Raw genomic sequence first — 26,235 nt, forward strand, 5'->3', positions numbered from 1 at the left:
GCCATTCAAAATGTTGCCTGTGAGATCGATCCTGACCCCTGCTCCAGCCAATGCTGTTGTCTGTGTGGACAAAGGAAGACTCTTTGTGCTCATAAGATCTACGTGACGCCAAACTGTGAGTGCTCTGATCCCTCAGAGAAGTCAAATTCACTGATGACAAGTGCAAAGCACTGCAGCTGAGGAAAAGCAAACTGTGCACAAATGCAGAAGGGGGAGCAAGAGGCTAGGCAGCTCTGGGGAAGGAGAGGCCACAGGCGTTGTGTGAAGCAGGTACACTACACTGTCATGCAGAAAGGATGCTGGGGAGTGGAGTAAGTACCCTGTCTAAGGAAAGAGCATCTTCATCTGTTCTGTTGGGTGCCTGGGGCTGGCCTGTGGAGTTGCACTTTTGAAAGAACGGATACAGAGTGGGGATGTAGAGCAGATGACGAGAGAAACTTTAGAGACCTTCACTTGTAGGACAGGCTGGAAAGTCACGGTGAGTTTAGAGGATAGAAAACAGAAGCACAAAACCATCTGTGCGCAGGAGTGCTACACTAAGAAGCCAGTGACCAGCTGTTCCCTGATGCCCCCAGGTGCCTGACACAACATTCCCAGCTCCAAGGCCGCAAAGCACCCAGGAGAGCAGGGAAGCCTCTGACAACCATCCCAGGCAGCACCACCAGAGAGCGGCAACAGATAAGGGAAGCCTGGGCCACCATGTCGCTAACGGGACTAAAAGCCACTTACCCACACAGGCCATGAGGGTCATGTCCAGCTGGTAGCCATCGAAGCAGTCACAGGTGTAGCCCTCTGGGACGCGCACGCAACGTCCGTTCTCACAGCCATTGAGGATGCCACACTCCTCAGCCTGCAGCCCCTCAAAGCCCTCATAAAGACCTGGAGGGTGGCAAGGATGTGTCAGAGTGGGGAGACTACTTGTCTGACCACAGAGGGGACATCTGGCATGTGGTGAAATGGTCCTGGTGGGGCTGGGAAAACTGAGAGCATCCAGGAGCATAGCCAGGGAGAGAGTTTGCTGGAAGCCTGGAGCACTCCAGCTGGGGTGGATACGGGCTGGATGAGAAAGCACCTGTTTGTGTAACCCAGTACTCACCAGGTTGGCTGGGCAGGTAGCGGGGTGGGGGCCGCCCTGGGCCATGGTGGAAAGGGCTGCCGCGAAACTCGCTGCTCAGTTCTCTCCGAGGGAAAGCCGCATCAGGGTTTCCATACTCTGACTCCAGGTAGTTGTAGTAGGGGCCCATGTCTGGGTTGGGAAGGCCGTAGTGGGGATCTTCCAAGCCTGGTCCATACTCATACCTAGGTCTTTCTCGGACTTCAGACCCTCTGTCACTGTCTTCACTGGCTCCATTACAGAGGAAAGCAAAATCAGCTGTGGTGAGAGAAAAGTAGTGTCAAAGCTCAGCAGGGCTGCTATGGCAGCTAGAGGGTGCACCCACAGTGGGCCAGCAAAGACTCAGAAGGCTCAAGATGCAGCTCCATTTTTTGCTGATAGAAACCCATCTTGGAGGAGATCAACTTCTTTTTGGGGAAAGCAGGTCCTTGAGCAATGAGAACCCAAATCACCAGCGTGCTCCCATCTCAGGCTGAGTGCCTCTCCTCTCCTAGACTAAGCAGGTCTGGTGCTTGCAAGACCTGAGGGAAGCAGTATGAAGGATGGAGCAACCCCTCCCTCCATCACCTCAGACCACTTCAAAACAGCTGGAAGGTACATTCTGCCCCATGGTGCTGCCCAGCCCTGGACAGGCAGGTAGCTCATTTGGGCTGGCTTCAGCAACAAGGATGGCAAGTGGAGACCTGGTTGCAGCCACAAAATAGCATGGCATAGCATGGCACAGCACAGCTCCCCTGAGAAGTGCTTCCCTCACCACCCTGCTCACCAGAGGACCTGTGTGGACAGAGCGCACAGTTTTGGCCCCAGGCTTCACCAAGGCGGCAGCAGCATTCAGTGTAGGTTGTCTGCTCGCCATGCAGCAGGTCTTGGCAGATGTAGTCAGAGACAGTTTGCCAGCAGACGTCCAGGTGGATCTCATACTCCTCTAGGGCATCTGCAGGTGACATGAGCAAAGAATGCTGTGGAAATCATTCAGAATAGAGCCACTTGTTGTCCTGGCAGAGATGACCATGCACCCCAGCCCCAGTCCCTCCTGCACCCTCAGGGATGACCCTGCTGCAGGTGGGGTGGTCCAAGGCATGCCAGAGCTTACCTGCCCTGCCAGAGAAGTTCACACAGCGGTTGCCAGTGGCATCCAACACAAGTGGGAGGCTGCAAAAGCAGTGGTAGGAGCCGACCGTGTTCAGACACTCGCCATTGATGCAGTACACCTCGTTCTGGCACTCATCCTGATCTGTCCACATGTAGGACGGAACAGTGTCTCAGGCTGGCAGGCAGGGGCAGCAGGGCTCATTCCCTGCCCAAATGCATCCTGCCACCTCTCCCATTCCCTGGAGGATCACAGTTGAGCTTCTTGGCCAGATCTGGCCCTGCAAGGACAGCTCTGCTGTATCTCCACTCAGTGGTGGCGCTGCTGCTCTTTGAGGTCATCTTACCTATGCATTCAAGCCTGCCAGCATCATAGAAGTAGCCTGTACGGCAGAAGCACTTGTAGCCTGGCACCGTGTTCAGACACTGTCCATTGCGGCAGAACTCAGAGCCGAAGGTCTCGCACTCATCCATGTCTGAGAGGAGCAGAGAGAGGAGAAAGCATGTCTCAGAGGTTTCTCTGACAGGATGTCAGCATACCGCACCGCAACCCCAGGGAGATATTTCTGGGGCTCAATCTCCATGCAGGTCGTTGTGCAGTGCCTTCCCTCTCCCCATTGGGAGAAAAGAGAGAAAATGGTGCCTGCTAGTACCTGTGAAGGAGACTTTTCCTGAGAGTGGATCTTCTTGAGGAACATAGCCCTTCCCAAGAGGGCAGATCTCTTGATACTCCACTGGCCAGGAGGCAGATGCCAAGGTGGGAAGAAAGCAAACAGCTCTTTAGCGCAAACAACCCACTGGGCAGAGAATGGGCCCCGTTGGGAGTGCTGTGGTCACCGTCCTACCTGTACCCAAGATGGGGCAGGGGAAGGTCTCACAGTTGTCACCCCAGGCTGCCCCCACGGTGCAGCAACACTCCTGCTTTGTCACGTTCTTGGCCAGGACACTGTCACACAGGCGAACGTCACTGATGTGGTAGTAACACTGCTTGCGCTCCATGCTGTCAGAGGGTTGGTCTGTGTGTCCTTCAGGGCCCTCTAGAAAATAGTGGAGCAGGAACAGGATGGAGCCCTTGATGCTGCAGCACAATACCTTCCAGCCACAAGGTCCCAGAGCAGGCCCATCAGTGGCCTTCTCATTTTCACAATCCTTGGCTCTCCCCAGAAGGCGGCTTTCCCATACCTGCATGGGCTCTTACAGCCCAGGCACCTCCTGCAACCTTCTCAGCTCTCCCCACCCCAGCCAGCACCGCCACATCCCTGCCCTAGTTGCTTCTCACCCACGGCTGCCCGTGGCCGGCACTGCCCTGCCTCTGTGTCGTATTCCTCATGGTCGCTGGGGCACAGGCACAGGAACGATCCCTCCACATTTTCACAGAGTGCGGTCCCACACACGGCCACCATCAGCTCACACTCGTTCACATCTGCAGAACAAGGGCAGTGATGGGTAGCAGACCACAGGTGGGAGGTCAGAGCATGCTTGGGAGCCCTGCCTCAGCATGGCCAGGCTCTGTGGGTCTACAGCAGCAGAGCACCCTTTGGTGAGGTTGGAAGTTGCTGGGGGAGAGCTGGAAGCTCTCTTGGCACCGTGGCTCAAAGCAAAGATGGGAAGAGCTTCCTGCCCTGCTCTCAGGGGATCCAAGCAGCCAGAGCTCCAGCTGCTGTGAGCAACAGCACCACAGGATCAGTTTAGTTTGAGGGGGGTTGAACCTCCATCAGATTAAGGTCTCTATTAAGGTTACAGATTAAGGTCAGATTAAGGTCAACCTCCTGCTCAAAACAGGGTCACGTACGGATCTAACCACGTGTCAAGGGTCTGCTGTGCTAAGGGAACAGCACAGGAGGGTTGTTTTTTTTTCCTCCAGAAGGACTCTCCTATCTGTGTCTGAAGTTCTCAATGCATGGATGTAGACCCTGCTCATGCTCTGGGAGTCATCACAAAGCAGGGTCACTGCCACACCAGTCATGCATTGGCTGATGGATCTTCTTCACTACTAATAGAGAGATAACAGGGGACAGGGGTCCCAGAAAGTAACTCACCAACACAATAGTGGCCAGAAGGTGAGCTCTCATAGCCACGGTCACAGAGGCAGCGGAAGGAACCATCCGAGTTCTCACAGAAGCCATGGCTCCCGCACAGCGTCTCATTGGCGCACTCATCTATGTCTGCAGTGGCAGGAATTGCAGCAATTACCCTGAGCCTAATCGATGCCCTCAGCCCAGCCCCTTCTGCTCTGACCCCGAAGCTTGGAGATCAGGGCAAGCATCACCTTGATGTGAAGGACTGGATATGGCTCATCCCCTGACTATGAGTCTGAGGGTTAGAGGGACAGGAGAAATGACACAAGCATAAAGGGCTGAGGATGAGCATCCCACAACCCTCCTGCTGCTGAACTGGGCAGATTTCCCTGCAATGCACAGAGTCCACAGCCCACTGGTCCCACTCACTGGTCCTGAGCAGAACACTAAGCCCAGAAGCAGCTCCTCCTTGCTGCAGCCTTCCCTGAGCTGGGGGAGACAGGGAAACTGCAGAACTCCTCTTGCACTTTTCCTTTTGCCAGATACTGGAGCTGGAAATGCTAAACTCAGCCATGCCTAGTACAGTGAAGCAGAAGCTTTCCCTTCATCCAGTGCTGCCACACACTGGGAGCTCCAGTCCAGCCCCGAGCCTGGGATGGCTGTAACCTGCCCAGGACTCTCCCCAAGCGGAAGACAGCACAATGTAGTGTCTGTTCCAGATGCCAGGAAGAGATGTCTAGACACAAGCAGGCAGCTCAGCCAAGAAAACAAACTCCCGGCATTATCTGCCTCCCCACTGGCCACACGCTTCCTCCTCCTCCTTCTTCTTCTTTACATCCCTGGCAAAGATGTTCCATAGGCATGTTGTCCCTGCCAGGAAGGGGATGGGGACACAGGCTGAACTCACCAATGCAGTCACCCAGGGGTGTCCAGTGGAAGCCAGGCTGGCAACCCATGATACAACGGTAGGAGCCCAGGCTGTTCTGGCACCTCCATGTGCCACAGATGGCATCCCCATATTCCTTACATTCATCCACATCTGCAGGGAGAGCGGCAAAAGGACAGGGATGGTCAACTGGGGTCCTGCTTGCTCAGGGCACAGCCTGGGTCAGGCTCAGTTTGCCAGATCCTCAGCCTTGCTGGTCCTCCTTGCAAGTCACCAGCGAATTTGGGTGCTGGGAAGCTCTCAAGATGATCTCCCCAGCAATGAGCTCTCACCTACACAGTCATCGGTCTCCTGGGAGTGTTTGAACCCATTTTCACACAGACACCTGTAGGAGCCTTCTGTGTTCAGGCACTGGCCTTGTGAGCACCGGGATTTCTCTGTGCATTCATCCACATCTGCAAAATCAGGCCCAAATCATCAAGCTGGATATTGCAGCAAGTGAGGGAGGAAGGTGCAGGACCTGAGCTATGTCCCTACCACCCACCAGCTCACCTTGGCAGTTGACTCCTCCAGCTGAACTGGAGAAGCCAGGTGCACAGATGCAGAAGTAGGATCCATGGCTGTTGAGACACTCGCCATTGGGGCTGCAGATCTCACTGTTTAGGCACTCATTCACATCTGCAATGGGAGCAGAATCAGAGACTCACCCAGCCCTGAACCACGTGGATCTCCTCTCCATGGTCTCTTACAGGGCTCCAGGTCCCTGACTTTCTTGACATGGAGAGAGAGACCTTCCCTATCCACAGTGATCCTGCATTTGGCTACCATCTTATGGGTGTGCCATGTGTGGTGGCATCACCCGCTTTGGCACAGGCATCCTCCCTGTCAAGAAAGAAGGGGATCCATAGGGAGTATGCATGCCCTAGACCCCGAGGGTTGCAGGTATGGGGTTTGTACCTTGGCACGCGGTGCCATTGACGAGCTCGAAGCCAGCCTGGCACCGGCACTCGTAGGAGCCCAGCATGTTCCGGCACTCTCCCCCCAGGCACTGAATAGCAAGGTCTGCACATTCATCCACATCTGCCAAGCAGAAGGGTACAGCACAGAGTGAGGTCCCAAATATTGCCAGCACTGGAGAAGATCCCCATCTAGGGCAGCTGTCACACAGCTGTCAGCCCTCAAAGTAGGACTGGGCTGCCATCTTGGAGTAATCAAACACAGTGAAAAGTCAGTCCACATCCTTCACCCTCCTCCATTACAGACACAGGGCTATAGTCCCACTGTCCATCTCCTGCTCAGCACTGCATACCACCACCAAGAGGGCAGTGCAGAGCCTTTCTCTGGCCAACTGCATCTGAACAGACTTCAGGAAAGTACCCCAGCATCAGCCATGCATCCCGTGGCTCTGCTTTCCTATTTGCCAGCCTTGCTTTGATGTCCCTCTGGAAAAGTTGGCCAGACTCATGTAGCCCCATCATTCAGGACTGCTCCACTCACCTGTCCCCACATTACAGGCTCTGCAGGTGAGGTTCAAGGGCAGGAGGCAAGTCCCCACATTGAGCCCCAACGCAGCAATGGTTCTCACTGTCATTCTGCTGGGCTGTTACCTAAAGGGATTTTGCTCTCCTTCTCAGAAACCATGTGCAAGGCAGAATGAAGGTGGTACTTCCCTTTATAGGTGCTGCACAGGCACTGGAAGGCATGCTAGTGGAAGAGGTCCTGCTCTGTTCTTCTCCCCTATCAGGAGCTAAAGCACTGAGTCTGGCAGCTTTTAAAGGCAAGGAAGGGACCTTCTCTTTGTCTCTGCAGAGCAATAAGCATGCCACAAGCGTAAATGAGCATCACTCTCTAGCATTTGAGGGTAGGAGTACCCAGTTGTTCAGTTTCAAAAGGGTGCAAGTAGCATTTCCTTTGGGAGATGAACCATAACCTAATTTATTTATCACAAAACTATCATGAAACCCTTATCATTTTTCAAATATGAAACCCATATCCACAGACAAGGCCACCAGTGAAGGCAGGAGAACATGCCATACTGCCATTGGGTCAGTGTGATCCAAACAGTATCGAACCCTGATAAGATGCCCTTGTGACATGGCTGGGGCAAGGTGGCTGAGAAGGGCGCACGTGAAGTCTTGGGAAAGAGGAACAGCATGCAAAAATCAGATGGAATGTGACTTTCATTTCACTCTGGGTTCCTCAGACACCTACACAGAAGAGAAGCAGGAGAAGCTTCCCTCTTCTCTCCCACTTCTGAGTTGAACCACACGCAGCTCCTCTCTGCCCATGTTTTCAAGCTTCCATGTATTCCTCCAGCCTTAGCGAACATTCCCCAGGTCACCATTAGTCCAGGAGTCTCATCTATGAGTCCTTCCTTTCATCTCTTTCCTGAGTGAGGAAAATCTCCTTCCTGCTGCCCTAGGCAGCATCCACTTGCAGCCCCCATGCTACCTGCTGACTGGAAAGCTGAAGAGCTGTAGAAGGATCTTGATGTTAAAAAGGTCCCCATGCCCTACCAACAACCTAGGTATGGCTATGCCTCTCCTCCTCCTGGGTATTTCTTCCCTTTGACACCCACTCATCTGTCCCAGGGAGAAGGATACCTTCACATGTGCTGCCATCTCTAGAAACGGTGTAGCCAGCATCACAAGCCATGCAGGAGTAGGAGCCCTCGGTGTTGAGGCAGAGTCTGGAGGGACAGGCAGCCTGGGCTGCGCACTCATCAATATCTGTGTAAGCAAGGGAGGAAGAGTGAGGGCATGAAGAAACCATGACTAAGGGCAGCTGAGCTGAGGGAACTGGCCAACACAGGGTCCAGAGAGTCAGCACTCAGGTAGAAGCAAAAGGTCCCCTGTACCTTCACAACTCTTCCCATCAGGTGCCACCTCATAGCCCCGGTAGCAGGAACATCGGAAGGAGCCATCCAAGTTGATACATTGTCCATGGGCACAGGTTCTCTCCACCAGGCACTCGTCCACATCTGTGTTACACAGCAAAGGGCAACATGGCACAGCAGGATGCTCAGGTCTGTCCCCACCACCCAAGTCAGGAGGGCACTGTGCCAGACAAGCATGTTGCATGTGCTCCTGGCTCTTTGTAAGCGCCTCTCAGAGGCAGTCTGAAATCCTTACCAATGCATCTTCCATTCCTGGGCTGATAGCCATCTGCACAGCTGACACACCTGTAGGAGCCTGGAGTATTAACACACTTCCCATGGGGACAAAGGCTGGGATCCATGCACTCATTGATATCTGCCAAGAAACACACACCTTGTGGACACCTCTAGGATGCCCCCTGCAGCTGGGTCCTCAGAGTGCCCCTCCAAGACAGGGATGCCCAAAGGGTGGTGAGAGGGATTTGCCAGGGCTCAGGCAATGCTTTTCATATTGTCTCAGGATCCTACACCCACACCTGAGGGCTGACATAATCCAGCAGCAAAACTTGCTGCCAGAGGATGTTGCCAGGGCCAGGAACGTGCATGGGCATGGAAAAGGTTCAGCCAACATCTGCATAGGGCTGCTCTGCCAGGAGACTTTCATAACTGTGATTAAGAGGCAGACTCTAGTTCAGGAAGTCCTTAAGGCGTGTGCTTTCTGGAGGCCGTGCGGGGGTAGAGCATTCTGTGCATACCTTGTTTCCCCAGTATTCCTAAAATATACTCCCAATAACTCTGTTGGAGACAAGCTACTGAGGAAGGGGGATCCTTGATAAGGCACAGTGTGTATTCACGAGGTCAAATTCTCTGATGGGCCTGGATCATGCCAAGCGAGAGGGATGCTGTGGGGATAGGTGGACTGAGCCATTGTAGCCTGCTCTCCCTGCAGATTATTGGCCAGCAGAGGTGTCTGGTCACAGAGTTAAGCTGGCACAAAAATGCGTAGGCATCTCCTTCCAGGATGGGAAGTGAGCACTGGACTGGTCCAAATGCTCTGCAGGGATTGTCCCTGGAGAGGACATTGGGAGAAGTCCCCTTTGGCTGCCCAGGAAAGCTTGTCCCTCTCACAGATAGAGGAGAGGACAGGCATCCATTGGGGAAGTACAGGACTGGCAAACATGGATTGATCCATCATCCACTCCAGAAAGAGCAACCCTGCAGCGAGGTGGACAGGCAGCAGAAGCTTCACCTTCACATTGTCCTCGGAGGCCCATGGCGAAGCCCTCCTTGCACTCACAACGGTAGGAACCAGGGGTGTTGACACATTGCTGTCCTGGGCAGGTAGAGGGCTGCTCACATTCATCCCGATCTGGCAACACAGAAGGAGACAAGTCCTAGCCCTACAACTCTGTGTGATTATGTGAAGTCCTGAAGCCTTCCCCCCTTCAGAGCTGGGTGCAGCAGAAGAGTTGCTCCATCTGCTCAAATCTGCCCAGGGAATACATGCCAGGGCTCTGCTCCTGATCCCATTCATGCCTGACTGCCCCACCTTTGCCATGAAGCAGTGAGCAGTATATGCATGCACACAGAAGAGCACAATGGAGGAAGGATGTGGAGGCCCTAAAGAGGTGGCAGTGCACTGCCAGGTAGGCACCACTTACCCTGACAACTCTGCTTGCTCTCCAAGAAAACCAGAGCGTACCCAGAATAGCAGAGGCATGAATAGGAGCCCATGCTGTTGACACAGTGACCTTTTCCAGCGCAAGGATCTTGCAGACACTCATCTTCATCTGTGCTCAGGCAAGGAGGGAAGACAGATTGTCACCATGAGCTGTTCCCAACCAGCCCCACTGTGCAGTGGCTGGGCAGAAGCTCAGCAGCAGAAATGCCAAAGAACCTTCCTCCAGGAGGACCACAGAGTGTACCTTGCAGGGGTCCCTGAGCAAAAGGAATGGGGAAACTGGCCCCAGCCTCAGAGCTGCTCTGGCCCCACTTGCCCTTCTCACTCTTGGCAGCAGAGGAGGTGCCAACATACCAATGCAGTGCAGACGACTGGGGTGCAGCGTATAGCCTGGGTGGCATGAGCAGCTGTATCCATCCGGGGTGAGCACACACACACCAGCTCCACAGGCAAGGGATGAAGAGGCACAGCCGCTGGCCCCTGGGTGGAGAGAGCATGCGGTTAGGGGCTGCAGTCGCCTGCAGTGCTCACCGCAGCCCCAGCCCCACAGAGGGGTGGAGATGAAGAGGGTGGGAGGCCTTGGAAGATGGGGGTGAGAGCAGGCCCCTCCCCTGCTAAGTAGGGTGCAGATGGTAGTGGGTGGCAGTGGGGAGCAAGGAGAGGGCCGCAGCATGGCCTCCCAACCCCAAACAAAAGGCTATTGAGGGAGGCGCATTCCTTAGCAAGGTGCCTCCGCCAGCCCTGCTCCCAAAGGTGCTCCAGCCCCAGGCGGAGGGCTGGGGCTGCACTCCCAGACACTTAGACAACCCTGGAACAACAGCCTTCTTGTTTTCCATGCAGTAAACAAGCCGCCCAGGCAGCCACATGCCGCCCCTTCCACCCAGCTTCCCGGTGACTCAGCTCACGCTGCAGCCACCAGAGCAGGCGTGTGACCCCTGACCGGGCGCTCGCTGCCCAGCGGATGAACAGCTGGAGGAAAGGGCCCTGAAAGCTGAGCTATGTGCTCCCATATAGGGTTGTCCTCAGGCCTCCCCATTCTTGGCTTGTTTCCCCGGGCTGGGACACAACAGCAGGGCTGGGATGACACTCCCAGGTGTTAGATGGCAAGAGGGCTGAGGAAGAGAAAGAGCTCCAAAATAGAGCTTAGTTCATAATGTCCCCATAAGGGCAGGCAGTAAGGTGAGGAACACACACCTGAGCCCTGCGCAGGTATCTGTGTTGGAGCAGCATCAGCCCAGATGGTAGTAGGGCCAGGCTGGGGAGGAGCATGCCGGGACTCTTCTTCCACTGCTGAGGGGAGCGAGCAGGAAGAACAGTGGCTGCAGCAACCTCAGCATTATGTTGTTCAACCTCATCCACTCGCTCCCTGCAGAACCAGCGTGGCCCGCTGGAGAGGCACCATCCCCACATCCCTGTAGCCCTCCATCATCCACCCCTGCCCATGCCATGCAGAGGAGGTATCTCAGAGCTTCTGTGCTCTCCTTGCTGCCCCTTCTTCATCACTCCCACCCTGTCTTCCCACCAGCCAGGTATTTACCTCTGCGCGCCTCAGGCTCTGGGGTGGTATCAGCAGCATCCTGAGATTGAAACACAAGACCGCCTCTAAGCACCTGTATGTTGCTGAGATGCAGTGTCCCATGTCCACCAAGGTCTGACAGTGGGGAATGAGGACCTACGCTTCACTCCTCAGTCTGAGATGCAACCCCAGCCTGAGCTGCAATCCCAGCCCCAGCAAATTGGAGGTAACACCGGTCAGAGTCTCCAGCTGCTCCTGCCGTGAGCTAACAGCCTTTGAGCAGGTAACTGGCACAGCGCCCTCAGTCACAGCAACTCAGCCAACGTGCTACTATGGATGTACCTCGATTTGGAAAGACAAAGGTTACTCACCTGCCCAGCAGGAAAAACTTCACCTGGAAAGTGAAACAGTGCATGGTGAGTAGAGACAAGGTGGTCAGGCACCTTCATTATACCCTGGCTGCTCAAAGATCATCCCACCCCTAAACCACTTCTTTGCAGTAATTCCTCACTCTCCCTGCACAAGTTTACCACATTCAATACCCCTGGACTCCTCTCCCGGCACTTCACAGACCCCAGGAGCTCCCACTCCAGCAGATTCTGGCACAAGCATTTGGTCATGCTTCTCCCCAGCTGCACTGGACAAACACCAAAGGATTGCAGTGCCAGAGCTCCCACGCACACCCGAAGTCCCAGGAAAGGCATTTTGGCTGGTAAGCACCAACTGTAAGACTGCAGTCACAAGGGCCTGAAGCATTCAACCTCCTCTGCAAGTCCTGAAGAAGTTGTGTCTCGTGCCCCATGAGTACTGCAGGGCTGAGAGCAACACCTTGTGTATTTACACAAGGGCAGAAAGCCCACATCATCTACAAGTTCACCCAAGAGGATGTAGCAGAACCTGGGAGTTTGCCCTCCCTTGCTAGAGAAACCAGGTGGAGCAGTTCTAATTACCCTCTCCTGCTGAGATGTCAGGGTGGGGCAACGCCTCCAGGACACTCCCATGCAAACTGTCCTGCAGCTGCTGTCTCCTTGTTGCCCAGTCTAATGTCCAGTTGCTGCTCTCACTGTGCTCTTCCAGGCTTAGGGGCAGCTCTTCTGCCTCTGCCTTTCTCATGGAAAGGCGGATGTCAGAGCTGGAATAGGTATAGCCGTGTCCTGCTGGGCAGATTTCCTTGAATGCTTCTGTAGGGGAAAATTAAATAAAAGTTTTGGAGGTGGGAAAAGAGAAGCATGCGGGGATCACAAACACACATGCTCATAGCACTCAGACACGATGATGGAGCATATAGGGGAAAGAAGTGAAAACAGAGAGGTATCTATGTGAATGCAGGTACCAGTTTCTCCGATCCTAACATTTTCTGGAGGTGTCTAAGGGCTACATAATGCTAGAAACACATCTAGGCTACTAGATGTAGATCTAGACACCCACTAACCATCTCCCTAAGTACCACATCTACAAGTTTCTTTAACTTGCAGGGATGGTGACTCCACCACCTCCCTGGGCTGCCTGTTCCAATGCATTACCGTTCTTTCTGAGAAGCTATTCCTAATATCCAACCTGAGCCTTCCCTGGTGCAACTTGAGGCCATTCTCTCTCATACTATTTTTCCCCAGCCCTGAGGATTTCTGCACATTCCCTCTATCCTACCCCATGTGAGACAACTCATCCCCATTCCAGAAGACGTGAGGGAAGGCAAGTCAGAGAGAAGGGCTGCCAAGCAAAGCCAGGCTCAGACATGGCTATGCTCTCCCTCTGGAGCAGAGCAGTTTCTTAGTCTCACCTGAGCCGGGCACAGGGCATTCCTCGCAGTTCTTGCCCCAGCCCTTTCCGACGCGGCTGCAGCAGCAGATCTGCTGAGTGATTCGGTGGGAGAGGGGGAAGGAGCACACACCTCCAGCTGCTGAGCGGTAACAAAGCCCCTGCTCCATCGACACTGCTTTGTCAGCTGAAACACAATGGCAGGTCAGTGTCTGAGGGCTGGCTCTAAGTCCAACAAAAACCTCCCCTTTGGGAACCTACCCGAGGAATCTCTGCCTCCCGAGGAATCCCCACCCCCTTGCAGGCACATTTCCTCCAGACTGCACCATGAACAAGAGCAGGAGGCAATGAAACATCCATGGACAAACACCACACGTGAGGGCTCCCTGGACACCCATCCTGCACACGGGTGTGGGCAGTGTGCACCCTCCCACATACGCAAAAGGCACAAAGCATGCTGCAGCTTCACTGAGCTGTGGCTGCCCCTGGAGCACTTACAGATGCAGTGGCTGCGGGAGGGGTCCAACATGGTGCCAGGTCTGCAAGTACAGCGGAAGCTGCCACGGGTATTCAAACACTTGGCATCTTTGCACAAGCCCTGCATCAAGCATTCGTTGATATCTGTGGGGAAGAGAGAGCACCAGCTCAACTGGCAGCTTCTGGCTGTGTAACAAGGGCTGTGAGGTGGACCTGCTTCTCCCTTCTTGCTGCTCAGCCAAGTCAGCATCCTCCATAGCCATGTTGGTGCCTCAAGGTCAGAAGAACAACAGAGGGGTGCGGAAACCAGTGCCCTTCCCAGGTGCTGGCAGTGGCTCCAGCTTAGCTGGGGATATGAGATGTGGGAAAAGTGAGGGTGGAGGCGATACTTGTCCTGCAAATCTCTGTGAGAAGCAGCATGACGGTGTCATTGGAAAACCTGGGGAGAAAACTCTAATTTAAATGAGGCATTAGAACTAGGAACCTCCATGGTGATAGCAGTCCTATATCTGCAGCACGGACTCACTGGCTGCAGTTGCAGATGATCTGGAACAACTGCTCAGCAGTCCTCACGGAAAACAGACATAGATCCATCAGAGAGCTGCCCCATTAGGATCACTCTTACAGCCATCCAGGTCATGACTGCAAGCCTTGGCTGGCAGATCCTGTCCTGTCATCTCACCCTGGGTCATCAGGACACATAATCTGCATAGGATCCTTGATAAGAAACTCAGTGTGGACACACAGGAAGGTCTGATCCCCACACAGAGCCCAGTGCCAGGCAAAGGGGTGATGGGCTAGACTCCAGCTCACCACTGTGCTGTCTCCTGGCTTACAGGTCATGCATGTGGGAGGCCACCACATTCAAGCACTGCTTCGAGTGCTGCCTCTGACTCAGCACACATCAGGCACAGTCTTTAGAATGGAGCTGAGCTTCTCCCAGGGAAAAACCATCAGTCTCATCCATTTGGCCAGCAGCAAAGCCTTCCCTACAGCACCACACAGGAATGTATGAGCTAAGCTGGAGAAGATGAGGACTGGCAAAAGATGTGTAAAGGGGGGAAGCTGAGGGCAGATCTCAGGATGGGGGGCAAGAAGGAAGCACTCCACATGGATTGATCCAGCTTTACATCTCTGCTAAAGACCTTGGCCCAGAGAAGTAAGCATGATGACGGGATGTGCTGTCTCAGGAGGCACAAGCAGCGCAGGAAGAGCTGGGTGTCAGGAACTGTGTGAGCTTCAGCAGTACTCCAATATGACTTTAAGAAACATATGCTACCAGCTAAGAGAGGGGAAAAGATAGTAAGAGCTCAGATCATGCTGCTGCAAGAAGTGCCAATGTGATGCTAGGCAGCTTCATGCCAACTACTTTCCAATGACCCAGTCCTACTGCCAGTATGCGAAGCCCTGGTAAAACCTCAGGTGACACTTATAAGAATGGAGATATGGAAGAGCCTTCCTGAGCTAGGCTCAGGAAAAGCTTTTACTAGCTTATTCCTCAGAGCTGAAGCATCGCTGCTTAGCAGGACTGAAGAAGCCTTCCTACCAGGAAGGCACAGACAACACCTGCATATTCACTGATCATCCCATGTCCTGAGGAAGGACATCTCTTGTACTTTCTCTAGACAGAGAAGTGCAAAAGAGTCCCAAGAATATCTCTTTGTGCACTGAGCAGAAATGGTGGCCTCAGAGCAGAAAATTCAGCTGAGAGATAAAAAAGACTAGCACAGGGAAGATCAACAAAGCACCCTGCTTGGCATCCTCTAAAAGGATCCACAGAGACCTTGTGTCCCAGGTGATGCAGACACCCTGTGTACAGCAGTGGCACTTGCCTACCTGTCCCTTGCTGCTCTGAGAAGAAGGGGTGGCTGCGACAGCGATGTGACAGGCATTTTCCTGTTCTGTGCCAAGTACAAGACAGAGTTCGTGAGAAAAAAATAGTGGCCAGACCCCAAATGTGCCACAAGTCCACTCCTATAAAGGGATTGGTCTTTCTATAAAGCTGCCAGCTGATCTTTGTCACTGCCCAGCACCCCTTGAGAGCCATGTCACTCTGACACACCAAAGGGATGAGGTGTTTGGCCTCTGAATAAACAAGGGGATTGAAGGGATTAGAGTAATGAGAGCACAAAACAAACAAGCACTAAGGACTAGGCTTTGTGAGCTTAATTTAAACCAGGGCCACATGTTGGCCTCAGCCCAATCCCTCTTTTCCACTTTGTTGCATTGCCTCCAACACCACTTGCAGCAGAAGACCCACCCATAGTGGAAATCCCAAGAGGCAGGCACTCCATGCCAACACTCCTAGCCCTGCAGCCTGCCAGAGTCACAGCAAGGGCCATGAACCAAGGGCCATAAACTGTCTCATGGTTTCCTCTCACCCCACACAAGTCCACTTGTGCCCTTCAGAAACAGCCAAGCTGGGTCAGGCTCTTTTGGAGAACATCTGGAGAACATCTCGAGTCTGTAGGGACTGTGGGGCCAATGCCAGCCAAGGCTGGATCTTCTAGCCATTCTCTCATTAAATCCTGTTCCTGCTCAATGGGAAGCAGCGAGAGAAGGAAAGGAATTCTCACAGAGATGAGCTCCTTGTTCCTCTGCTGGAAGGCATCAGACAATCCTCACTGTCCATATAGACCAGCACAAAGTGAGCTCTTGCCAGGACCCTCTGCCAGCATGCAAAGCCAGAGCTCAGCAGAGCAGTTGGTAGCTCCTCTCCTAAGGTCCTGTGAACCAGAAGCTCTCATCTGGTCCCTTGGCTCCCCTCCTACCTGGGCTGGCAAGAGAAGGTCCCACATAGCTTCTCCCACAAACTACCAGCCAAATTGCTTGCTCCAGACCTTGAACAGAGGTTCTGGGCTTCCAGATAAATGTTCCACAGCAACCGCAGGGATCAGAAAAGCACCTCAAGGCAGCAGACTGCAGAGCAATGCTCCAGCCCAACTTACAAAGCAACATGTGTAGGTGCAAGTCTTTGCTCCATGTTTCTTCCTGCATACAAACATCTTCCTAGCCAACACCACACTATCACACTCTGCTCCTCAGCATGCTGAGCCTCACCCTGCTCCAGAGGGTGAGCAAGGAAGGCAGCAGGCCTCTGCTCACTGACATCAGTGCTTTCAGCTGCTCTGCTCCTCAGGCTCAGGCTGCATGTCCTTGGGTGGCTCCTCATACCCACTGCACTGCCCATGGCCACACAGTGGGTGAGAACTGAGCACCACAGAGAATAGAAGCTGTTGTGTTGTTGAAAGTTCTCCCCTAGGATGATGGGGGAGGTTGAATCATTAATTAAGTAAGCATGGTGGAAAGTCCCAGCTACAAGAGATGAGTCATTAGATTACCAGCCCTGGGTCTGCATGGCCAGGGCCCAGGCTCCCTGCTGCATCTTCTAGATGTCACCTCGCATCTTACCGTGAATCATGAGAAGGGAACTGAAAAATTCCACTTCAGTCAGAGCATGGAAAATGAAAACACTGTAGGATGAAGAATGCCAAATAAGCATGAACCAGAGAGAAACACAGAGGGATGGTGCCATCCTCATGTGGAGCTGGGGGACCATGGGAGTAAGAAACAGATAGACTCCAGCAGCACAGCAAAGCAACCTGACAGCAACACACTCAAAACACAGGGATTTGCTTTCATGGACTCTTAATAAATAAGCAAAAGAACAAACAGCCTTCCAAAACAGTTTTCAGGCAGCACAACTGCTGTTGCTTCAGATTACAAGAGAAGAGCTATGCACTGACTCTTGGCAGAGCAGAAGCACAGATCCTCACTGTGAGCACAGTGGGGTGAGCATCCCATCAGCAGGACCAAACAGTGAGCGTTCTCATGCTGGCCCAGCTCTGAGCTGACTGCATGTACAGGCTGAGTCATGGAGATCAGTGTTAGCTGTTTTTTTTTCCCATGTTTCATGGAAACACAAAACTTTTTGGTACATCTGTATCAGGTAAGTTAGATGACTTTATTTTACTTGTGTAGATAATTACATCTCTGTCTGACAGTGGATGGAGAGAGAGAGAAGAAAGCAGCATCCTCACCTTGGCAGTGGCTCCTATTCAGCCTCTTGTATCCCTGGGGACACTCCACCTGTCCATTCTCAACGACGGGGTGCGCTGGGAAGAAAGCAAACAGTGAGAGACATAGGCAGCAGAGATCTACCAGGGTCCTACCTTCCCCCCTGCTCTCCTTGCAGAAGGGAATAAGGCCCCTGGATGTGCACTGGACAAACCTGAGATGATGCCCAGGGCAGAGAGAGAGGTGGGAGCAGCCACATTTCACAAACAGCAGCTTCTACTGCTTGGTAGGTGCTAGCCTGGTGGCCCAGAGGTGCTACGTTTGCTTCATTATCCATCCCTTGTGCCACCTCAGCTCCACCCTGGCCAGTCTGGAGAGTCAGACGGCATGTGACAAGGAGGATCAGAGTGGAGAAAATGACAGAGGTCCATGATAAGATGCTGCAGTAACTGCCTGGGGCCTCTTTATTACATTTTCCTTCTTTTTTATCCTACCCCAATCACTCTCACCAAAGATTTCCAATTGTTGTTTAAAATGCTGTTCTAAGTTTCAAAATGGCCTATAACCTGCACAATTCAATCTCTTCCAAATTATTAAAACCTAGTAAAATAAATTCATAAATTCAAAGGTAGTTTTAGGCATTGTATTTTGGAGCAAGTGAAGGACTGGGGAGTGAGTAAGCCTGGGGTGGGGTAGAAAGAAGGGTACTTAGCCTAGGGATTGGATTTTCCCAGGGCGGGGTTTCTTTTTAATGTTTTGGACCAAATGAGCGGAAATGAGGAGAGCATGTAACAGCTCAGTGACAGTGTTCTGGGGGCAGAATAGGGCTGTCCATAATTCTTTGTCCTGGACACTCTGACCCTATGATGCAGCTTAAAGCAATTCAAGGACACTTGGGCTTAACAAAGAGCAGATATGAGGAACACAAGCTGTTCCCCAGCCTGCAGCAGAAAAGAGAGGAGAAAATCTCACTTCCCCAGGTGCATTTAATGGAGTTGCAAGGCTCTCCAAGTGCAGAAAGAGATTTTCAGTTGTTGAATGAATGACTGAGAAGAAAAGCCTGCTCAACTCCTTCAGCAATTCAATCATGGATTGTAGACAGCAGGGGCACATAAATATCTGGATGTTAAGGGAGAGGGGTGATACTAAGAATCACTGGATATATTTCCAACCTTCCGGGAAGGGAAAAACAACCTCTGGCACCCTAGCAGGATTCCAGGTCCTCCCACACTACAGCCTGCAGGCTTGGGGCTGCCGACGGCATTAACTGTGCTTGGATGCATCTGTCAGCCTCAGCACAATGTGATAACAGACACTCAAATGAAGCAGCATCGTTATGCGTGAGTCCTCCAACAGGGAGCCAAGCATGCTGGAGATCAAACAGTGATGACACGTGTCAGAGCTCTGCTCCCTCTCCAAAAAGCCCCTGCAGAGAAACTAAGCCTGTGCAGCATCCCGCAGCCAGATGCTGCTGGGGGAAGACGAGGCAGAAAGCAATGGTGATGGGGGTAAGCAGGCAGGTCTGGAGCCACCTCAGCAGTAAAAGGCAAGTCTGAAGACAGCTGCAGCTCATTAGTGCAGCAAATTGCTCTCACAAGGCTGCAGGTGGATATCCTAGTCTTGCAAAGTAACATATATTCCTTGGAAAGAACCTGCAAAGGGGAGTCGGTGTCCATCTCTCTCCCACACCACTGGGAGGAATGAGAGAGTGGCTTTGGAGGCTGCTCCACTGGAAGCTGGCAAAGGGCAATGCCTGGGAAAGAGCAGATCTGTTCATTGGAGAGGGCAGAGATCCTGTCCTCCTGTGTCTGTCTATCTGTCTGTCTACACTCTCTGGGAAGAGTTTCTCTTGGAGACGGAGCCCACTGATAGAGCAGCTGAATTTCATCTGTTGGGCAGAGGGATTTCAGGCATGCTCTGGGCAGGGTGCCCTGGCTCCTGATTCAAGGGTGTGATTTCAGAGCCTCATCTCCTGGGCACTTCTGCCCTGTGGCTTTGGCACTGACATGATGGGCTCTGCACAGACCTCATACCCCTCTGCCCTTCCTCACCTCCAACTCTTCTGTCTTCAGCTAAGACAATATTTGAGCACAGAATGAGAAAAAAACAAATGCATGGAAATAGGCATTTTGCAGTCTAGTAGGATGATTTTTAAGCATCCAGGCACACGTTGGAGTCAGCCATCCCAGGAGCAGAGGCTTTGCTTGGGAACCCTGGCTTCCCCTGAGCCCTTGGGTCAGTGGGTAGATGTGGTGCTGACACAGTAGGGTGAATGGGGACAAGGTAAAACAGGACAAAGAAGCTCAGTCTGATTGTGAAATAGAAAGAAACTGCTGCTAGTGGTGGTAGCTGCAAGGCTTTGAGTGAAGCAAGGTTTGTGGTGTGAGATAATACATTACATTAAGCCAGCCAATATCACTATTAAAAGGGGAAGAGGCAGGCTTGTGGTTAGATGAGCAGTGAGGAAATGCTTGGATGCTGAAAGCTAGCCCATTTCTTTGAACTCTTTCCATTTAAAAACCAAAAGCATTCTCTCTGCAAAACCTTGTCTTGCTGACCTCCTCTGCCACCTTAAGGACCGGCAGCCATTTCTGGAGACCCTGGCCTGGCTCTACAGGACAGCCTTAGCTCTACTGGACCCCAGCATCTCCCTGTGCAGGCACTGGCCATGAGTTTCTCAGCACATGGGTGCTGAAAGGAGCCAACATGGTGTCACAGACACTAAAGCCACTAACAGGAGAGCAGGACAGCTCTGACCCCCCAGCAGTCTCCAGAGAAAAGCAGTCTGAATATGTCAGACCAAGAGGCCTGTGGCCAAAGGCTGTGGTTGTGGGGATAAGCTGACAAGGAGACAATATAAATCCTTGAGCTCTGTCACAACCTCTATCCTCTCCTCTGGATGCACTTTTGTAGCCAGGCTCCCTTACAGCTTTCTCCAATGCCACAGCAAAGGGAGTGTTAGCTGGGGAGCAGAGGGAGTGCACCGGTGCCAATGTAAAATGCAAAACCAAGCCTTTTGGTCCATGCATGTTCAGCAAAGATCTTCAAGGTGAAAAGATACTTGAAGGAAAAAAAGAAGTAATTGCTTTTGGCCCTTGGGGTCATTCAGCAGAGAGAACATAATTCTGCTTCCAGAGTAGTATAAGTTACTTCCATACTTAAAAATAAAACACTTTTGCAATGCTGCACTGCCATGCACTGAGACCACATACTGCACACAGCTGATGGGAAAAACGGGAGCTCTGCAGAATGGGGCAGTCCTAAAAATATTGCACTTGCCCAGGGTAGGCACTGCTCTCTGCAGTACCGTCGTAATCTTGTAGAGATTTCAGCTTCTTCCCTGCCTCCAGCCCTTCCTTACTGCCCCAGACTCTGTATGGCACATGGTGCAGCAGTGACAGAAACAGCCCCCTCAGCAGCCTCCTTCCCATATTTCCTTTTTTCCCCCTCTTTGTATCCTCCCTAATGTGATTGCAACAAGAGCAGACCAGGGGATGATTTTCAAGGGGATTCCTGTTGCTGTCTCAATGCCTGCAGGCAAGACACAGAGGAGCGTGTGGCTGGCAGATCTGCTCCGTGCCCCCAATGATGACGGCTCCATGGGTGAGCTGCCACCCCTCTCTCAGTGGGAGGTCTGCCTGGGGAGTGCTGTGGATGCCAAGCCAGACATTACAAGATCCAACTTTCCAGTGAAATTCAGACTTTTCTCTAGGACAAAAAACTTGAAAAAACATGGGGGATGGGAATGAAAACAAAACAATAGCCGTCAAAGACTTGTTTCTTAATGCTGCTAAAACCTCTGGGCAGAAGGATGGAAAGCAGCACAGGAAGATCAGCAGCGAGCACAGCCAGCCAGTGCACGGCCAAGGCCATGCTCAGCCTGGTGCAAGCCTGTGCTGCCACACGGGCAGTTAAAAAACAGAACCTAGAAGATGCTGGTTTGCTGCTGTGGCCAGAAAATTCCCCAGGCCTACACAGAAAAGTTAGGCTTGCAGAACCAGGGAGGAGGTAAAAGAGAGGAGGGGCTGAGGCACAGGGGAGGCCACCACACAGGGCTTCATCTCAGCAAGAGCATCATCCTCCCCACCTGGCCAGATGCTCTCCCACTGTGTTCTCTACCAGTGAAACCCTGCAGACTGTCAGAGCCTTTCTTGCTGCACATCTCAGCAGCCTGCCTCTCTTTTGAATCTTGGAGATAAAAAGGGAAAGAGAACGAACATGAGACAGAAGAAATGTGACCTTACATCAGAGTAAGCACCTTGCCTTCAGAAAAAAACTCCATGATACCAGTTTCCTTTATTCCCATGTGCCTGAGGAGGACCGAGGCAACCTAATGTTCAAGGAAAAGCAGCATCTTAGTTCACGCTCCCTCTGAAGTCTGTGTTGACCTGTACCTTCCAGGGAAGGACGAAACACTCTCTTCGGCCTTGTTGGCTATACTTAGCATGGCCCAACTCTTGTCTATGCACCAGCATGTTCTTCTCTGCAGGCAACTACATACCCCAAAATTGCATGTGGTCTAGGAGAGAAGCAGGAGCAGCTCTGCCCAGCAGAGTCCCTTGACACTGCCCAAATGCCCTGCCTATGTTCGGCCTCCTTTCCTCAGCCTGATTTCCTTTTCAAGCTTTAGCTTCTGTCTGCTGCAAAGGAAAACCCACTACGGAAAGTTCTGGCCAGGTCACACCACATTTCTGTTCTGGATTCAGCAGAATGCAGTCAAAGCATTGGAGTACCTTTACTTTTCTGACACAAGGCAAAACACAAAGGATACTAAGGACTGATCATGGCAGGTTCACTCGGACAGATGCCTGCCTTGGTTTCCTCCTCTTCTCTGATGTCTTTCCGTGCACAAACATACACCAAACATGAAAGTTGCACTCGACAGAGACATCCGGATATATCCAGACTCTACTAACAATCAGTGTCTCGGGCAGACAGTCAATCCAAACAAGTTCTCCATTTGTCTAGCTCTTGCCTGGCTGCACTTCTGTACATTTGTAAGTGTTTACACTGAGCTTGCTTCTGCCATTTCTGTCTCTGGTTGCTGGAATGAAACTCCCAGAGCTGTCAAGTCTGCTTTGGTGCATGCTTCTCTGGATGCACGAGCACAGCGCAGAGCTCTCGTCAAAGATTACTGTGCCAAGAAGCAAGCTGGAAGCATCCACTGGACATGTTATCTCCACGCACATGACCGCAGGTTACGGAACGACAGTCCAGCAACTTTGAGTGAGCAAAAACCAAGCCAGCTAGACAAGAAGACAGACTAGACATGAGCCCAGGTCATGGTCTGCAGCGGGAATGATGCAATGATGCCTTCGTGCTGGACCCAGGAACCCCAGCAGGAGGTCCTTGAGAGGTTACAGTACTCAGTGGCTCTTTTAAAGCAGAAAGATCATGGAGAATTGAGTTTTTCCCTGGCTCTGCCTCCAAGTGAGATTTCTTGTGTGTGAAGACACCTCGCCAGAGAAAAGCATACTTTCATCAAGCATCTGCCCTACATCGTCCATCGTTTGCTCTGTGTGGTCTCCTGCATGTGGGGATGGTTACAAGGCAGTCAATCAGAGGTAGCCAACAGTGGAAGATATTTGCACACAATTAAAAAGGATGAAAACAGCCCTTTCAGCTAACCTGAATTCCTGCCAAAATCAACAAGAGTCATTTGGTTTGCAAGGGGGAACTGTATCCCCCCAGAGTCAGAGGGACTGAGGATGGGATTTTCTTGTGGCACTGGAAGACAGAAGATCCAGGGGATACATTTTTCATATTACCATGAAATTCACCTGAAAAAAAAAAAAGCTAGACAAACATCTGCTCACTCAGCAAGGACCAGCAGTGACAACCTCCTGGAGTTGCAGCTGGAACTTGGGCATGTGCTGAGCTGTGGGAGTGGGACCTGCTGGCATTTCTTAAACACATTTGCTCGGCTGGATGACTGCAAAGAACAAATGCAGGTATTTCATGACCATTTTCATGGTAGCCTGTGATTAAGGAAGCATTTTGGTATTCTGAAGATCTAAGTCCAGCAGAACCAACTCTGCTGCAGCTATGGGCATAACTGCCAAGAGAAACCTGACATCCTGGCACAGTGAACAAGAAAAGAGGTGCAGAGATTTTGCAGCCATATGCAGCCTAACAGAAGTTTTGAGCAGCTGTCCTGCTTCCTAACGGAGGGATCAGAGGAAACAGTGAGCAGGAGACTACTAAGAGATGGGCAGGAAAAGGCCATGACCAGGGAGGGATGTGCAAGTGAGGCACACTAATGAGGAAACACTAGAATGTCACGAGAAGAAGAGGAGGAGGTTGAGGCATCTGGAGACATTTCCCTGCTTGCCTTGACTCTAACAGCTGCATGGTCACCTGCACCCTTGGGGCTGGCACATAGAGAAGCACAGATGGGCCGATCCATAGCAGAATCGGAAGATGACAGTGATCAGAGCTCATTGGAGCTGCTCTGGGTTCTAAGATGCTGAGAATCCAGTCTGTGACTGCAAAGAATTTGGTTCCAGCTTGGCTGAGGAGAAGCTGAATGAAGGGAGCATAGGAAGGAGAAAGAGATGCAAGCAGCTCTGGGAAGTATGCATGTGAAAGAGAGGCAGAGCTAGGAGGAGCCAATAGCAAGCTGACATAAAACTTCCTGTCTTGGACACCTCTGTTCTCCTCGGTCAAAGCACTGCTAAGTTTGCTTCAGCGCTTATGAGCAGCAAAGCACATGAACAAGCAATCAGAGTGATGAAGCTGGGCAGAAGAGAGCAGCTCCCTGCCTGCACAAGCTGAGCTGCACCCTCCGTACCATACTGTGTCACATCTGGCACAGGCCAGCACCTTGTCCTGCACCAGACCTGGTTGGAGGTGGTTGCTCTGAAACCATCCCACCCCACCTCATGGAGGCAGCCAGGCCGTATGCAAAGCAAACAGCTCCTATGGGGGGCCGCCCCCCAGAGAGGAGACCCTCAGAACAGGCCCTCCACATTCCCCTGTGAGGTGTGAGGGGGTAAGATGCGATGGGCTGAGCCCCCAACTAATCCCATCTCGCTCCAGCCAGCGCTGGGGGCCCCCCCCACAAATGTATGCTGTGGCAATAAGGAATCCTTGCTGGGGCCAGGTGGGCCCGTCCAGTTCCCCAGCACGGAGCAGCAATACTGGATGCCTGTGCCCCTGGAACGGACAGCGGGTGCACTCCTGCCAATTGTTTGATGTAGTGTTATTTCCAGAGCCCCTGCCAAGCCTGTGTCGGGTTGAGAGCAAGCCCGTAACTCTATAGCGCCGAGTCTACAGCCTCCTCTGCTAATCTAGGACTGCACCTCCTAAAACCATGGATGTTGTTTTCCTGTTTCTCCCTCCTAATGAGTCTGGCATGGAGAGAACAACTGGCTGCACAGGCAGTGAGAAGCAAGTGCCACACGTGGAGCCAACATCTAAGCAAGCTGCTGTGCCCAGCAGTGCAGTGGGCATCAGCCCTGGCAGCAGCACATACCTGGCCGAGGGGGACAGGCCAGGCACCTGTCCACCCCCCAGAAGAGTCCCACACTGCCACAGCAGTCCTCCAGCAGGGTGAGCCCTGGAAGCGGGTTGGTGCACTGTTAAGAGAGAGAGGAGGGGGGTCAGGCATCACCAGGCTGGAGTCATGACTGAGCATCTGTCCCACTTGGCTCACAAGGGTGATGAGGGCTCCAGGTAGATGGCAGCACCATGCTTGCAGCACAGCTTCCCACAGGGCTGGGGATGCAGTTTAAGACAGTAAACAGTTCTGCAGACAGAAAAACACACAACTCCCACAGCTGCACCCGTCAGAGGAGAAGAGGACATCCAGCAGAGCAGAACGTGCACTGGGGATGGTATCACCCAGCCAAGCTCTTGGCTCAGCCGGGTGATTAGCCAGCAGAATGGGTGCACCACTCCAGCCTTGTGGGGAGCTGGCAGTCAGGCACTTTCCTTTGCTTAATGAGTCTCTCTTTCCCCCCCGCCAAGGCTCTCTGGATTACAGGCTTCCCCATCAGAATCAAGCTGCCATGGCCTGCAGGCCAAGTCTGGCCCTCATCCACGTGAGGATGGCGGTGTGCCCAGCGCTTGCATTCCCATCAGCTAGGCTGCAGGCTGAGCAGGGAGAGGCAAGCATGTCCCGCTGGGCTCCACAGACTGGCCCCACCTAGTGGGGTGCAAGTATGACTGGGGGTATGCCTGCCTCCTCCCCCAACCCCTCTGAGTGCTTCTCCCATTCTGCAGCTGCTGGAGTAAGTCACAGTGCTCCCAAGAGCATCTCTGAGCTGGTCGCAGGAAGGGCAAATTTGCCTCAGGGGTCAGACAGCCGTGCCCACAGAGGAACAGGGCTTTTCCAGCCCTCTTGTGAGATGCTCACGGTCTGATCTCATTTATTTTTGTGCTAGGGAATCTGGTTAGAAGTATCTTGGATGGGATGGAATAAAAGATGGGATGGGAACCAGCAGCAGCCCTGGGAACAGGCTGAGTGAGGAGAGGAGGCAGAGTCCTGGACTGCCCCACCGGGGTCTTGCTAAGAGCGAGCTGCTCCAGGGAACTCACAGGTGTTCCTATGGGTGCCAAAAACCTCCAATACTTTTCCAGTGACGCAAAAGAAACATATGGGGAGAGACAAAATAAGAAATTACGATGACTGCAGGCTGGGGGTGAGAAAGCCCCTCATGAGCGTTTGCTTCCCAAGCCGTGACCGAGCTGCCCAGGAAGGCGACGTTCCATGGAAATCAGACTTTCATTTATCGTCTGAGAGGGAAAGGAATTTTCCTATGTTTTATACATTTCCTACAATAATCACAGAGCGTGGCTGTAAA

General features: G+C 52.6%; 1 protein-coding gene across 5 annotated transcripts in view; it reads right to left on the bottom strand.

Annotated features, from left to right (window-relative positions):
* LTBP2 (latent transforming growth factor beta binding protein 2) overlaps positions 1-26,235 on the bottom strand; it is a 68,337-nt gene that overhangs the window by 2,810 nt on the left and 39,292 nt on the right. For 3 of the 5 annotated variants that reach the window (XM_048948569.1, XM_048948570.1, XM_048948568.1), the window contains 27 exons: positions 24,906-25,008; positions 17,455-17,529; positions 13,436-13,558; positions 12,960-13,124; positions 12,130-12,360; positions 11,551-11,573; positions 11,201-11,240; positions 10,858-10,953; positions 10,018-10,143; positions 9,644-9,772; positions 9,232-9,351; positions 8,239-8,358; positions 7,965-8,087; positions 7,711-7,836; positions 6,065-6,187; positions 5,660-5,785; positions 5,440-5,562; positions 5,129-5,260; positions 4,243-4,368; positions 3,483-3,626; positions 3,049-3,240; positions 2,857-2,937; positions 2,551-2,679; positions 2,208-2,348; positions 1,881-2,048; positions 1,097-1,372; positions 730-879 (listed from right to left, as the gene is read on the bottom strand). In XM_048948569.1, coding sequence (XP_048804526.1) covers positions 730-879; positions 1,097-1,372; positions 1,881-2,048; positions 2,208-2,348; positions 2,551-2,679; positions 2,857-2,937; positions 3,049-3,240; positions 3,483-3,626; positions 4,243-4,368; positions 5,129-5,260; positions 5,440-5,562; positions 5,660-5,785; positions 6,065-6,187; positions 7,711-7,836; positions 7,965-8,087; positions 8,239-8,358; positions 9,232-9,351; positions 9,644-9,772; positions 10,018-10,143; positions 10,858-10,953; positions 11,201-11,240; positions 11,551-11,573; positions 12,130-12,360; positions 12,960-13,124; positions 13,436-13,558; positions 17,455-17,529; positions 24,906-25,008 — 3,511 coding nt within the window. The remainder of the gene's footprint in view (positions 1-729; positions 880-1,096; positions 1,373-1,880; positions 2,049-2,207; positions 2,349-2,550; positions 2,680-2,856; positions 2,938-3,048; positions 3,241-3,482; positions 3,627-4,242; positions 4,369-5,128; positions 5,261-5,439; positions 5,563-5,659; positions 5,786-6,064; positions 6,188-7,710; positions 7,837-7,964; positions 8,088-8,238; positions 8,359-9,231; positions 9,352-9,643; positions 9,773-10,017; positions 10,144-10,857; positions 10,954-11,200; positions 11,241-11,550; positions 11,574-12,129; positions 12,361-12,959; positions 13,125-13,435; positions 13,559-17,454; positions 17,530-24,905; positions 25,009-26,235) is intronic. The other 2 variants (XM_048948571.1, XM_048948572.1) reach the window with 2 other exon arrangements.

Source organism: Lagopus muta, chromosome 6 (assembly GCF_023343835.1).
Source record: "Lagopus muta isolate bLagMut1 chromosome 6, bLagMut1 primary, whole genome shotgun sequence".
NCBI classification, from domain to species: domain Eukaryota; kingdom Metazoa; phylum Chordata; class Aves; order Galliformes; family Phasianidae; genus Lagopus; species Lagopus muta.